We start from the raw sequence: 12,784 nt of genomic DNA, 5'->3' as shown, positions 1-12,784 counted from the left end.
CGTGTTGGGAGGGCGGGACGGAGAGTGATTTCTTCACTCATTCATTTAGGAAGGCATTCGCCTTCTAAATTGTGAAAGTGTACAAGGGCAGGGGCTTTAGCACAAAGGGTCTAGGGTTGAGTCTCAGCTCTTTAGCTCAGATCTTTAGCTCAACTTGCTAACTGTGCAATCGGGGGTAGGTTACATAACTTCCCTATCTTAGTGTCCTCATCTGTAAAATGGACTACAGTATTCTCTCCACCCCCAGGCCCGGTTTCGCTTTCTGCTGTTTCCCGCGATTAATCGCCATCTGAAAATATTAAGCGGAAATTTCCAGAAATAAATAATTCATAATTTTAAATTGCATGCCATTCTGAGTAGGGTGATGAAATCTCGGGCCACTGGGCTCCGTTCCCTCCCTCCCCTCCCCCCGCCCCCAAAGTGAATCATCCCTTTGTCGCTGTTTATACTACCTGCCAATTAGTCGCTTAGTAGCCTTCTCATGATCAGAAACACTGTGGCAGTATTGCAGTGCTTCTGTTCAAGGATCCCTTATTTTACTTAATAATGGCCCCTAAGTGCAAGAGTGGTGATGCTGGCAATCCAGACATGCCAAAGAGAACCTTAAAGTGCTTCCTTTAAGAGAAAAGTTATGTATAGATAGCGGGGAGGGGGGAACATAGTATATCTATGGCTCTTTCAGGCATCCACTGGGGGACTTGATAGATCAGGGGGAGACTAATGTACCTGATTCCTATGATTAAAACAGAATTAATTCATGTAAAGCATGTTGTACTATGTGCCTGACACATAATAAAATAAGAAAAGAGTATGTACATTGTAGTTACTAAGTAACCATACATTTAATAAATGCTTTAGTATGTTATACATGTGTATACAATCCAATGACTGATTACACAATAAACATCTATATAACCACCATTCATTAAAAAGACCACCCTAAAAAAAAAAAAGACCACCCTAATGCGGTCCTGGCATACCTGGTCTGTGACTTCAATAAAAGACGTTTTCTTTGAAAAAACAAACAAACAAAAATCCTGTCTCCACTGCTCAGTAGTGCCATGTATGTCATAAAGCATGGGTACATATATGTAGGACTCAGGTTTGGAACTTTATTCTGTTTTTAATTACTGCAGCTTTATAACAAGCCTTTATATCTGATATGGCAAATCCTCCTTCCATCTTGTACTTTTTCAAAGGATTTTGGCTTTTCTAGGTCCTCTGTATACCAATATACATTTTAGAGCCATCTTATCAAATTCCATGGAAAAACTTTTGAGATTTTGTTTGGGACCGCATTAAATCTCTAGATCATTTTGAAAAGAATTGACATCTTCCCAGTTCTTACTATTTCAATTAGTTAATTTAACATATATATCCATTTATTTTGGTCCCCTTTAATCACTTGATAATATTTGATAATTTTGTATAGAGATCTCACACATATGCTATGTTAGATCTATTCAAATGCACTTTAAATTTCAGATACTGTTGGAAAAAATATCATTTTTCTTATTTTAATTTCTGACTGGTGCTAGTATATATTTTGTAAAAATATTTTTTTAGCCCGGCTAGCATGGTTCAGTGGTTGAACATCGACCTATGAACCTGGAGGTCAGGGTTCAATTCCTGGTCAGGGTACATGCCTGGGTTGTGGTTGCCGGCTCCATCCCCCATGTTCTTCAGTGTGGGGGTCGCAGGAGGCAGCCGATTAATGATTCTCTCTCATCACTGATGTTTCTATCTATCTTTCCCTCTCCCTTCTTCTCTGAAATCAATAAAAATAGTTTTTAATTTTTTTTTAGTCACTGCCTTTTCTGTTACCAGGCTCTGGCCCACAAATGTCCCATCTTCGACCCTGCTCACCCTCCCATCCAACCCTGTTATGGCCCCGCCCAGTGACCTTAATCTCTCCAAAGCTGGGGGAAGAGAGGGGGGCTGTTTGCAGATGGCTCTTCAACCTTGAAAGGAGGATGTCGGCATCTGAAGGCGGGAAAGGTGAGAGCAGCCTTCCACCCCTGAGGACCCTTTGAGCAAGCCTGGGCTCTGCTCTACCCCTAGCCCCTCTGACTCACCCACTGCCCACCAGGACCCCACCCCTGGTGAACCACCAGGTGACCAGAATCATCCTGTTCCCATCCCAGCCAACCCCAAACACAGCCTTACCTCCAACTAAGCCATGAAGCTCAGCGTGACCCAGACACTGTTCTCTATGGCCTCCCTTCCCCATCCACAGCCATAATTACCAGCTGAAACCCAACCCCAATCCTGGCTTTGACCCCTATACTAGTGCCTACCCAACTTCAATTCCACAGCCAGCCCTAGGGTTAATCCTAACACAAACCATAGGAACCAGAGGGTAAACCCCTGTTAGAGTCCAAACCCCAACACAGATACAGACTTTACCACACGCTCTAAAGTCACCTCACCTCAACCCCAACTCCTGGATGTCAATGCTGTTAGCAAGTAGTTCTCTGGCTTTTCAGAAAGAGCACAGATCCATTTTTAAGGGCAAAAAAAAATAGAAATAGAGAACACACACACAATGGCAGTAGTAAGTTGGGAGAGCTGTTGTCAGAGTCTATCTGGATTTGACTCCCAATTCAACCACTTCATCAAATCACTTAGCCCCTCTTTTTGCATCAATTTCCTCACCTGTAAAATGGGAATAATATTATGTGCCAGACAATCTTCTGAATGTTGAACTAATTTAATCCTCACAACAACCCTATAATGTAGGTTCTCTTATTATCAGCCCATTATACAGATAAGGAAATTGAGTCTCAGAGGGGTTATGTAAGTTGCTCAAGGCCACACACAGCTATCAAGTGGTAAAGTCAGGATTGAAACTCAGCTTCTTTCCTCCAAAGCTGGGGCTCTTAACCAGGTCAATCTACTGCCCTTCACAGGCTGAAACAAGGCCATGGGGATTGGGAATGACCTTAGTGGAAAACCCCAATGCAAAACTCAGATCCCATCCAAACTTAACTTCAGCTCCAACTTTGATCCTAATTCTAATCCCAGCTTACTCAAATACCCAGTCCTAACCTAAATCATAACTCAAGCACACTCCACTCCCACCTGTATTTAAACCCAACCCAAAAATCCACCATTTTAATTTACCCTAAATCTGCCTGCAACTATAAACTGAATGGTACCCCATGCCAATATAAACTCTACCCCAAGTCTAACACCAAACCCTACTTCACTTGGAACTGTAACCTCACCTTCACTCCTCTATAAACTCGCCCTCTATCCCCAATCAATTCCAAAACCAACTCTTACCACCCCAATCCTTAACTGAGGTACCCCTAACTTTTCCTAATTTTACATGCTCTTTTTTCCTTCCCTCAGACAGAGGGATGGAATCAGGTAGGTGGCAGCCATGATTGCCCCCAATATCCTGTCCTTCCTCACTTGATTTCTCCACACAGACATCACCCCAGAGCCCAGTCCAGCCAATGGGGCAGGCCCTGGTCCTGAATGGGGGCTGTGCCCTGGGCCCCCAGAATCAGGGGGTGAAATCAGTGAGGCATCAGGCCTGGGGACCCCTAAGCGAAGGACTCAGCACAGTAAGCACAAGACGGTGGCAATGGCCAGTGTTCAGCGGTCACCCCGGGCGCTCTTCTGCCTCACCTTGGCCAACCCTCTGCGGCAGTCTTGCATCAGCATCGTGGAGTGGAAGCATCCTGGAAGGCCAGGGGAAGGCCTCAGGGGGTGAGGTCACCAGAGTACCAAGAGTGAAGGATTGGGTCAGGATTAGCATGGATCAAGGGTCAAGTACTGGCTTCAGGGGGAATTTGAGAAAAGTGAAGGTCATTCACCAGGGGAGTCAGAGTCAAGGCCTTGGTCAGGGTAGGGGCTGGGCATGTGAGGGCTGGTCACCTTGGGGTCAAGGGTGAGCATTGGGTGGGGAGGGCCCCAAGGGAATGTTGGGGTCTAAGGCTGCTTTGCCGGGGTCCTTGACTGTGTCCACCTGAGGCCCTTCGACATCCTCATCCTGCTCACCATCTTTGCCAACTGCGTGGCCCTGGGGGTCTACATTCCCTTCCCAGAAGACGACTCCAACACCGCCAACCACAACCTGGTGAGTTTTGCTTCACCATGTGCCCCTGTCAGATACAGCCCCAGTAGAACTACACCTCAAGCCTTCCAACCAGGCCCTCCCCTCTCTGATCCAGATGACTCACCTCTGCCCAGCCCTCTGTCCTGGCTACGCCCTTTGCCCTTACCCCTGTCCCCATCAATCCCCAACCCAAATAACTCTTGGATCTCCCGCTCCGCCCCCAGGAGCAGGTGGAGTACGTATTTCTGGTGATTTTCACTGTGGAGACGGTGCTCAAGATCGTGGCCTATGGGCTGGTGCTCCATCCCAGCGCCTACATCCGCAATGGCTGGAACCTACTCGATTTCATCATCGTTGTGGTTGGGTGCGCATCTGCGGGGCACACCCCTACTCTAGTTCAACTTTCCATCCCAAGCCCGCTGAATTCGGGGCTCAGGGAAGCGACTGCTTTAAATTGCTCCCATTTGGCAGCCAGAATCAGGAATATTTTAAGCCTGTTTGCATTTCCGGTTACAGAGACTTGTGCTTTTCTCAGGAGAGGAGAGGGATGAGAAGGGGTGCCAAAGCCTGACACCCGCCCACGCCTCATACCTTGCTCCCCCATCAGGTTGTTCAGCGTGCTGCTGGAGCAGGGCCCCGGACGGCCTGGAGATGCCCCGCATACTGGAGGGAAGCCGGGGGGCTTCGATGTGAAGGCGTTGCGGGCATTTCGGGTGTTGAGGCCACTGAGGCTGGTGTCTGGAGTCCCGAGTGAGTGTAACGCCTCCCGGGGTTGAAGGTAGGGAAGGGGAGCGGGAGGAGGACTGAACGGACCCCGCCCCTACTTCACCCAGCCCTCGCTCCCCGCAGGCCTGCACATAGTGCTCAATTCCATCATGAAGGCGCTGGTACCGCTGCTGCACATCGCTCTGCTCGTGCTCTTCGTCATCATTATTTATGCCATCATCGGACTCGAGCTGTTCCTCGGACGCATGCACAAAACGTGCTACTTCCTGGGATCTGGTCAGCCAGCCGACCCCTCCGGGGACAGGACGCGCCCCTCCACTGCCTCCTGGGCCAGACCGTGTTCTCAAGACTCCGCCCCCAGACTCAGGCTCCAACCCCGATAAACAAGCCCTACCCATATATTCAAGACTCCGCCCTCAATCTCAGACTACAATCGCCCACTTGCTAATAGCTCTGCCCTATCACAACGACTGCACCCTATAGCCACTTAAGACTCCATCCTGCACAACTAGTCCCAGATATTCAGGCCCTTCATCCGGACCCCAACCCAAGCCTTGCCCCCACCCTTTTTTTAAGAAGCCCTCCAAAATTCACAAGACTCCGCCCCCAGATTGATACCTCACTTTCATTTATAAAATTCTACCCCAAGATTAACAGTCCCACTCCCCAGAACCCTGTGGTTGGGACTCAGCTTCCCAGGGGTTCAGAATCCTGACCTGGCAGAGTCAGGATCTAAGGGTTGTCCTTAAAATCTAGGACCCTGAGTTGAACTTCCCAGGTGGGCGGAGCTAGAGGGTGGCAGGGAATGCGGGTGGATGTGGTTCAGAGCCCAGAGCCCAGACCCTGTCTTCCAAGCAGAGATGGAAGCGGAGGAGGACCCGTCGCCCTGTGCGTCTTCAGGCTCTGGAGGCTCTGGGCGTGTGTGCACTCTGAACCAGACCGAGTGCCGCGGGCGCTGGGCAGGGCCCAACGGAGGCATCACTAACTTCGACAACTTCTTCTTCGCCATGCTGACGGTCTTCCAGTGTGTCACCATGGAAGGATGGACGGATGTGCTCTACTGGGTGAGGTGGAAGGAGAGCACACAGTTTAGAAGCTGAACCTGCCTTTTCTCCGTGAGCTCAGAGGCAGGAATGTCTGCATGCCCTGAGGGATGCATGTCCTCTCTCTACCCAGATGCAGGATGCCATGGGGTACGAGCTGCCCTGGGTGTATTTCGTGAGTCTTGTCATCTTTGGGTCCTTCTTCGTCCTCAACCTTGTACTTGGCGTCCTGAGTGGGTGAGGAGCCTAGACCCTCCCCTCATCCTGCCTCTCAGACTCTGTCTGTTTTTTCCTTCCTGGCAAACTCCTAGGCAACCTTCAAAACCCATCTGAAATACCCCACCATTCATTCAGTCAATATTGAGCATCTACTGGGTGCAAAGCACCACTTTAGGAATGGAACAAGAGACAAAAATCCCTGCCTTCCCAGATATTACATTTGGGGGCTAGGGGGAGACAGACTATAGCAACATATACAATAAGTAACATATATGTAGTGTTTTATATGGAATATTTCCTATGGAAAGAAAGGAAGGATAAAAATAGGAATAGGAAGGCTTCTGGCCAATTTGGCAGAATAGGGAAAAACACTTGCATATAAATTTTGATCAAATCTACAGTACATTTTGGATTTATGTCACATTTGCAAAAGTTGCAGTTGAAGGTACATTAATTGGTCTTAGGCCTTTTTAAAAGTATGTAGATAATGAAGACATGTTTGCAAAGCCAAAAAAATAGGAATGGGGCTATCTTACCGTTATAAATGGGGACAGTCAGGACAGGCCTCCTTGAGAAGGTATTACTGAATAAAAATGTGAAAGAGATGAGGGAATGAGTCATGTGGCTCTCTGAGGAAAATGTCCCAAGCAAAGGGAACACTCTGTGCAAAGGCTCCAAAGCACGAATGTGCTTGGCATATTCAAAGAACAGCAAGGATGCCAGTGTGGCTGGAATGGGGAAGGCGAGGGGACCGGGGTGGTTCCTCCACCTCACCCTCTATCCTACACCCTCAGGGAGTTCTCCAAGGAGAGGGAGAAGGCAAAAGCACGAGGGGACTTCCAGAAGCTGAGGGAGAAGCAGCAGTTGGAGGAGGACCTGCGGGGCTACCTGGACTGGATCATGCAGGCAGAGGAGCTGGACATGGAAGACCCCTCAGCTGATGGAAACTTTGGTTCTGTGGCTGAAGAGGGCAGGGCTGGCCACCGTAGGCAACCCTAATCTGGCTCATTCCCTACCCCATCGGGGCTGCCCTCCTGAGACCCAGATCTCCCCTGCAACAACTCTAAGCCCAGCCTTCAGATGTGGCCTAGGAAATAGAACCTAGATCCACCTCCCAACTGTACCCAGAACAGATTCCAAATAATCCACCTCCCCCACACACAGCCCTTACCCTGCCTCAGGCCATGGTCTTCAACTGTCCTCCCTATCCCTGCAGGACCACAACTGGCAGAGCTGACCAATAGGAGACATGGCCGTCTGCACTGGTTCAGTCACTCCACCCGATCCACACACTCCACCAGCAGCCATGGTGGGTGTCCATCCTGGTTGGGGAGGGGGCAGGATGGGTAGATGGAGGAGAAAGCCAAGGATGGAAACTTGAGGTCTTCCTGTGCTGACCTCTGTTCCCACCCTGCCCACAGCCAGCCTGCCAGCCAGTGACACTGGTTCCATGGCAGAGACTCCGGGCGATGAGGAAGAGGAGGAGGGGGCTCTGGCCAGTTGTACACGCTGCCTGTGAGCGCCCCAACCCATTGACCCCTTCCCCAGCCCAGAACTCAGTCCAGACCCTGACCCCAGTGCTTACTTTAGTTTCTAACCTTGACCTCAGCCCCTGACTTCTGATCCTAGCCACTGACTGCCCCTCAGCCCTTTATGACGCTCACCTCCCATAAACCTCTTTTGCAGAAACAAGATCATGAAAACCAGGGTCTGGTAAGTTGAGGAAGTTATGTGACTCCTGGACCCCATGACTCTGTGATCCCTACCTGAGTTCCACAGGGCAGGCTGAGGTAGGTGATCTCAGCCAATGGGTTCTCCTTGCTGCCCAGCCGCCGCCTCCGTCGAATCAACCAGAGCCTCCGGGCATGCTGCCGGCGAGCTGTGAAGTCCAATGCCTGCTACTGGGCTGTGCTGCTGCTTGTCTTCCTCAACACGCTCACCATCGCTTCAGAGCACCACGGGCAGCCCATGTGGCTCACCCAGACCCAGGGTGCGCCCCCCAGCCTCCAATTTCCTTCATCCCAGAAGCTCCAATTCAAGAGGGATCAATTCAGGATCCCTCAGGTGCCTCAGACCCCCAAACACTGCCTTCCCCACAAGTAAATGCAGAAATCTTAGCCTGTCCCATCGCACCTTGTAGCCTACACTTCTGTAGCTCTTTTTTATTATTATTACCTATTTCAGAGAAGAAGGGAGAGGGAGGGAGAGAGAGAGAAACATCAATGATGAGAGAGAATCATTGATCGGCTGCCTCCTACACACCTCCTACTGGGGGTTGAGCCCTCAACCCAGGCATGTGCCCTTGACCGGAATCAAACCCGGGACCCTTCAGTCTGCAGGCCAACGCTCTAATCACTGAGCAACTGGCTAGGGCAGAGCCCAAGCTCTTAACACCACACTGGATAAATTAACCCCTCTGTGCTTCAATTTCCCCATCTACAAAATGAGATAGTTATACTATTCACTTTATGGGGTGGGTAGGAGGATTATATTAAAGTGAAAAGTGCTTAGCACATTGCCTGGCCCACATAAAGTTAACACTTTATAAGTGATAGCTCTTACAAGAATTCATTTTCTTTCTTTCTTTATTTATTTTATTTTATTTATTTTTTTATTGCTTAAAGTATTACAAAGGGTATTACATATGTGTCCATTCCCCCCCCACCCTTGACAGTCCCCTAGCCTCCCCTATCCCCCAGTGTCTTATGTCCATTAAGAATTCATTTTCATCTCAACCCCAACCTTAATACTGAGCACACTTCTAACTCCAAACTTCAAACCAGCCCCAGTCCTAACTAAAACCCAGACTCTAACTCTACCCTTGAATTGGAGCTTTTCTGGATTCATAGAGGCTGATTGATGCCCCACCCCAACTCTGCCCTTCGCCCCAACTCCAAGCCCCTCATCCACTCTGATCTACAAATTCATCCCAATTCCTAACCCTAATCCCACCCCCAGCCTGTGCTTGGCCTGATACCAGCTACCCCAGATCATCCCATGGCCCTACCTCCTCACATATCACCCCAGAAACTGGCCAGCCCTTCCCCCTTTCCCCACAGAGTATGCCAACAAAGTGTTGCTCTGTCTGTTCACGGTGGAGATGCTTCTCAAGTTGTATGGTCTGGGCCCCTCCACCTACGTTTCCTCCTTCTTCAACCGCTTTGACTGCTTCGTGGTCTGTGGGGGCATCCTGGAGACCACACTGGTGGAGGTGGGTGCCATGCAGTCCCTGGGCATCTCAGTGCTCCGATGTGTGCGCCTCCTCAGGATCTTTAAAGTCACCAGGTGTGTGTGCGGTGGGGGGTGGGGGGGGGGGTGGTGACTGAAGCCACAGACACAGCCCCAACAGCCCCCACCCCAGTCCCAATGATAACTGTGTATATTTCACCATCCAATTTGCAAATATCCATTGAGTGCCTGCTGTGTACCAGGCACCATTCCAGGCCTTAGGGAAATACCAGGAATCAAAGCAGACACAAGTTTCTGCCTTCGTGGAGATTCAAGTTCTGTAGGAAGGGTGTCTACTCCGTTTCCATCTTCTTTCTCAACCTCAACCCTGCCTCTGAACTCAACTCCATACTCATGCCCAACCCAAACCCCATCCCAACCCTCAACTACAACACCATCTCTAGCCCAACCCCCAACCACTCATCATCCACAAGCCCATTTACAACCCCCATACCCAATCCCAACCCCATCTCCAATCTCATTCCTAATGCACAGCCTCATCCCCATCACTAACCACAACCCCCCATTCCTAGCTCCTAACCATCTCCAAACACAACCCTGTTCCCAGCCTCAATCTTATCCCTAACTCAGTCATCTACAACTCCAAATACTCCCCAATCCTTAACCCCAACATTGACCCCAGTTGCAATTTCAAACTCTAACCCCAGTCCTGGTCCCAACCTGAAACCCAATTCTAGCTCCATCAATTTCCATTTACCCTCCATCCTAATCTCATCTCCCATTACTCCCCTAACGCTTAACCCCAATCTCAACCTTCCCCTCACTTCTTATTCTTGCCTCACCCCAGCTCCAAAATCACTTCTAACCTTGATACCAAAGGCCATTTTAACTCAGCCCGCCCCAGTGAACCTCAAGCTGGAATTCCTAACTCACCACTGGACATGTCAACCCTGCCCCCTCCATCTCTGCTGCAGGCACTGGGCATCTCTAAGCAATTTGGTGGCATCCCTGCTCAATTCAATGAAATCCATTGCATCCTTGCTGCTTCTCCTCTTCCTCTTTATCATCATCTTCTCCCTGCTTGGCATGCAGTTGTTTGGGGGCAAGTTCAACTTTGACCAGACACACACCAAGCGAAGCACCTTCGACACTTTCCCCCAGGCCCTCCTCACTGTCTTTCAGGTGGGGCCTGGAGATAATGGGATGGGTGGGTCAGGGGCACCCTAGGGTGCAGGGAGGGTCTCAAGAGCTTCATGGTGAATCCCCCCCCCCAGATCCTGACAGGTGAGGACTGGAATGTGGTCATGTATGATGGTATCATGGCTTATGGCGGCCCCTTCTTCCCAGGGATGCTGGTGTGCGTCTATTTCATCATTCTCTTCATCTGCGGCAACTGTATCCTTGAAAACTTGGGGGGCTGGATGCTGGCAGGTGGGGTGGATAGAGGAATCTGGGTGGTCCACAAGCAGGCTGCTTCTCCATCTTTTGTAGCCTGAGCTCACCCCAGACATCCTGTTGAATGTGTTTCTTGCCATTGCTGTGGACAACCTAGCCAGTGGAGATACAGGCACTGCCAAGAACAAGGGCAGGTGATGTCTGGCTCCAGCCCTACGACAGTCTCCCCTGGATCCCTTCCTGGGAATCCACACAGACATCCCACATCCCATAAATGCCTCAGTCACCCTGGCAATCCCCATCCCCACATCCAACCTGCCAGTTCTCGTTCAATCAACATGCATTTACTGAGCAACTACTTTGTGCCAGGTCCTGTTCTAGATGCTGAGGAGATAACAGGGGTCAAGGTAGACAGAATCCTCTCCTTCATGGAGCTGACATTTGAATTGGGGAAGCAAAATACATATAAATGAATATATAATATACTTTAAATATATGTAAATACTATATAACAAATAAAAGAAAGTGAAATAAAAGAATAGAGAGAAATAAAGATTGCTATTTTGGTTAGAGTAGTCAAGGAAGGTCTCTATGTGGAGGTGACAGTTGAACAGAGAGCTGAATAAAGTAAGGGAGTGAGCCATTCAAATATCTGGGGGAAGAATGTTCAAGGCAAGGAGACAGCAAATCAAAGGTCCTGAGGTGATGATAGTCTTAGCACATTCAAAAAAACACCAGGGAGACCAGTGAGCAAAGGAGAGAGTGATAGGAGGTGAGCTCAAATGGGGAAATAGTGAGGCCAGACTTAGGGTGTTCTGGGCCACAGTGAAGACTTTGGTTTTTGCTCTGAGTGGGAACCATGGGAGGGGTGCGAGCAGAGGAGTGATGTGCCAGACATAGGATTTAACAGGATCCTTCTGGCTACTGTGAGAAGAACAGACTGTGGGGATGAGGGCGGAAGCAGGGAAGTTCTGTGGGGTCTCAGAAAGGTCTGTTCTGACTGCAATGTTCCCCCCTCAGCCTCACCCATCTGCTGCAGTCCTTAGCAATCACACACACCCCCATTTCCTCACACAGGGAGAAGAGCACTGAAGGGAAACACCCACAGGAGAATGGAGCGTTAGTGAGTTAGAAACCTGGGCACTGTCTACACCTCATACTACTATCAATGCCTGTCTATGTGTTTGTGTTTTTAATCCCCAACATCTGCCTATTCAATCCTTCATTATTGCATCCCTTCCATGCCTCCCTATGTCCATCTCCTGATGTCTATCCCACCACCAATGACCCCTATCTTCCTGTCCCCAGGTGCCTGGTGAGGAGAATGAGAAAGAGGAGGGTGCAAAGAATGAAGGAGCAGGCAAGTGACCAGGGCCAGATGGAGGAGGTGTGGGGCCCTAGGGTCACCACCCAGGCAGAGAGCTCTTGACCCCTGAGACCCTCCTGTCTAGGGAGCAGCCTTTTCCAAGATCATCTTGAAAATAATGGGCATGGTTTTTGGCCATCAACATTTGGGACATTGAGATTAAAGAAAATTAACAGATGTTTTGTTTTACTGCGGAACTTCTCAGAGCCTTTATTTTATAACTAGAGGCCCAGTGCACAAAATTCATGCACAGGTGCCATCCCTAGACCTGGCCAGCGATCTCAAAGCGTGAGTGTCTGCATGGAAGGGCAGGTCCCAGCTGACCTCTGGGCCCTGGGCAGCACCTGGGCCCCTAGACCCCCATGTGCCCCCCTCCGCCTGAGTCATTGGGCCCTGCCTGGCTCCCTTAGCACCTGGGAGCCGGGCAGCAGCCCTGCCACTGCTTCTGGTCACCATCTGCAGGGAGATCAGCAGGGTGATCAGGCCCCACCTTGGCTGGTGCCACCCACTCACCTGCTCCACCATCCTGCCACGGTCCCACTCTTGTCGGGGCCCATTGGGGCCAGCAGTGCTTCCACTGCCACCTGCTGCCAGCACTGCATCACCAATGCCCACCATGTTCCAAACTGACCCCTGGTGGTCAGCACACATCATAATGAGTAATCAAACTCCCAGTCTTCCAATTGAACTCCCGAGGGGACTATTTGCATAGGAGCCTTTTATATATATATATAAATGTTTTTATTGATTGATTGAGAGAGAGGGACATCAGTATGAGAA

The 12,784-nt window shown here is 49.8% G+C and overlaps 1 protein-coding gene across 1 annotated transcript in view; it reads left to right on the top strand.

Annotated features, from left to right (window-relative positions):
• The first annotated feature begins 1,946 nt into the window (after positions 1-1,946).
• The window catches only part of CACNA1F (calcium voltage-gated channel subunit alpha1 F), a 26,404-nt gene continuing 15,566 nt past the window's right edge, over positions 1,947-12,784 (top strand). Inside the window, exons 1-19 of the mRNA XM_015560762.1 lie at positions 1,947-1,998; positions 3,435-3,684; positions 3,982-4,087; positions 4,291-4,430; positions 4,674-4,816; positions 4,916-5,068; positions 5,651-5,856; positions 5,969-6,072; positions 6,849-7,039; positions 7,271-7,363; positions 7,476-7,569; positions 7,741-7,767; positions 7,884-8,044; positions 9,114-9,339; positions 10,218-10,425; positions 10,518-10,638; positions 10,751-10,832; positions 11,716-11,761; positions 11,947-11,996. Coding sequence (XP_015416248.1) covers positions 1,974-1,998; positions 3,435-3,684; positions 3,982-4,087; positions 4,291-4,430; positions 4,674-4,816; positions 4,916-5,068; positions 5,651-5,856; positions 5,969-6,072; positions 6,849-7,039; positions 7,271-7,363; positions 7,476-7,569; positions 7,741-7,767; positions 7,884-8,044; positions 9,114-9,339; positions 10,218-10,425; positions 10,518-10,638; positions 10,751-10,832; positions 11,716-11,761; positions 11,947-11,996 — 2,426 coding nt within the window. The 5' untranslated portion in view covers positions 1,947-1,973. The remainder of the gene's footprint in view (positions 1,999-3,434; positions 3,685-3,981; positions 4,088-4,290; positions 4,431-4,673; positions 4,817-4,915; positions 5,069-5,650; positions 5,857-5,968; positions 6,073-6,848; positions 7,040-7,270; positions 7,364-7,475; positions 7,570-7,740; positions 7,768-7,883; positions 8,045-9,113; positions 9,340-10,217; positions 10,426-10,517; positions 10,639-10,750; positions 10,833-11,715; positions 11,762-11,946; positions 11,997-12,784) is intronic.

The sequence above is a fragment of the Myotis davidii genome, unplaced genomic scaffold, assembly GCF_000327345.1.
Source record: "Myotis davidii unplaced genomic scaffold, ASM32734v1 scaffold855, whole genome shotgun sequence".
In the NCBI taxonomy this organism is placed as follows: Eukaryota; Metazoa; Chordata; class Mammalia; order Chiroptera; family Vespertilionidae; genus Myotis; species Myotis davidii.
Note: the sequence above shows the minus strand (reverse complement) of the source record. Positions and strands in the feature narration are given on the sequence as shown.